The 1,219-nt window shown below is 48.3% G+C and overlaps 1 protein-coding gene across 5 annotated transcripts in view; it reads left to right on the top strand.

Annotated features, from left to right (window-relative positions):
* Positions 1 to 1,219, top strand: part of LOC102372651 (sodium- and chloride-dependent GABA transporter 2) — a 50,030-nt gene that overhangs the window by 17,899 nt on the left and 30,912 nt on the right. For all 5 annotated transcript variants that reach the window (XR_003095041.1, XM_025209049.1, XM_025209050.1 and 2 more), the window contains one exon: positions 9 to 141. Coding sequence is in view for 4 of the 5 variants with exons in the window: in XM_025209049.1 (XP_025064834.1) it covers positions 9 to 141 (133 nt within the window). In the remaining variant the exon portion in view is untranslated. The remainder of the gene's footprint in view (positions 1 to 8; positions 142 to 1,219) is intronic.

A 1,219-nucleotide genomic window follows, 5' to 3' on the forward strand; every position in this document is an offset into this window, starting at 1 on the left:
CCCTCCAGGAGGAGAGTGTTAAAGATTTCCAATGGCATAGAGCACATGGGGAGCCTGCGCTGGGAGCTGGCACTTTGCCTCCTGCTTGCATGGATCATTTGCTACTTCTGCATCTGGAAGGGAGTCAAGTCCACAGGCAAGGTGAGTACCTGGCTTTGGCCTGGCTCTCTCCATCAGAGTCAGATGTGCTGCAGTGATTTCTGCACCCGGTTCTCTTATGTCTGAAGAGAACTTGTATTCTTCTCTTGAGCTGGCTCAAGAACTTAGGCTCAGCTCTTAAGACATCACACACCAGACCCTGGAGCTTGGCTTGCAAGAGATGGGAACGAGGATGGGCTTTAGAAATGGAACCTTCCCTGCTGGCTTCCAGCCTCACAAAAGAGGACCCCGTTTCCCCTGATAGCTGTTCCATCACACCAACAAATCCTTGGCACCCCTTCCAATCAAAGTAGTTGAATGAACCCTAATGTTCTTCCCCACGTTTCTATGCCTTCCTCCTGAGGTATAGGCAGACTCCTTCAGGTCAGATCCTCAAGGAACAGAGGCTGCCAACCTCATTTACCCTACTGGCACAGGAAGAAGAGAGAGACTATTCTTGCCTCTACTGTAGGGGCTGGGGCTGAGAGAAGTCTCCAGGACCCTCAGTTACTAGATAAGGAGCCTTTAAAGGTCTAGAGCCCCTTTCTGCCACAGACACAAGGTGTCTTCTGTTCCCCATTCTAAGACACCCTCCCTGCCTTCATCTAAGAGCATCTATATATGAGTGCTCCAGTTTTGGAGCAGCCTGATTTGTGGTGCCTGCAAGAACTGATTTGGAAAGAGGACAAACATGCATAAGCACTCTAAAAGCCCAAATAGGGATATCTGTGTCCCAGGGTCCTTTAATAAAGGATGGAGAGGACCACAGAAATTGCAAGCAGATGTTACCTGCACCGCAGAAGACAAGGTTTTAGTCATGTGTTTATAGGACCTCTTGGGATCCTCAGAGAAAAAGTTTAAGTGGCAATTACTGTGGCCAAGTAGTGGGCAGGACAGGAAAGGAGATGGGTAGAATGGGAGTGAAGAAAGAATAACTTCTCTACCTCATGACAAGGGCCCTAGCATAATCTCAGCAGCCAAACCCCTTGCACTCTCCTCTGTGGTAATAGAGATGTCAGTAAATTGTTATAGTTAACTGAGCTGTGCTTCCATGAGTGCTTTGTTCTGTCTTACTCTTTCC

The sequence above is a fragment of the Alligator sinensis genome, unplaced genomic scaffold (genome assembly GCF_000455745.1).
Source record: "Alligator sinensis unplaced genomic scaffold, ASM45574v1 scaffold659_1, whole genome shotgun sequence".
NCBI lineage: Eukaryota > Metazoa > Chordata > Crocodylia > Alligatoridae > Alligator > Alligator sinensis.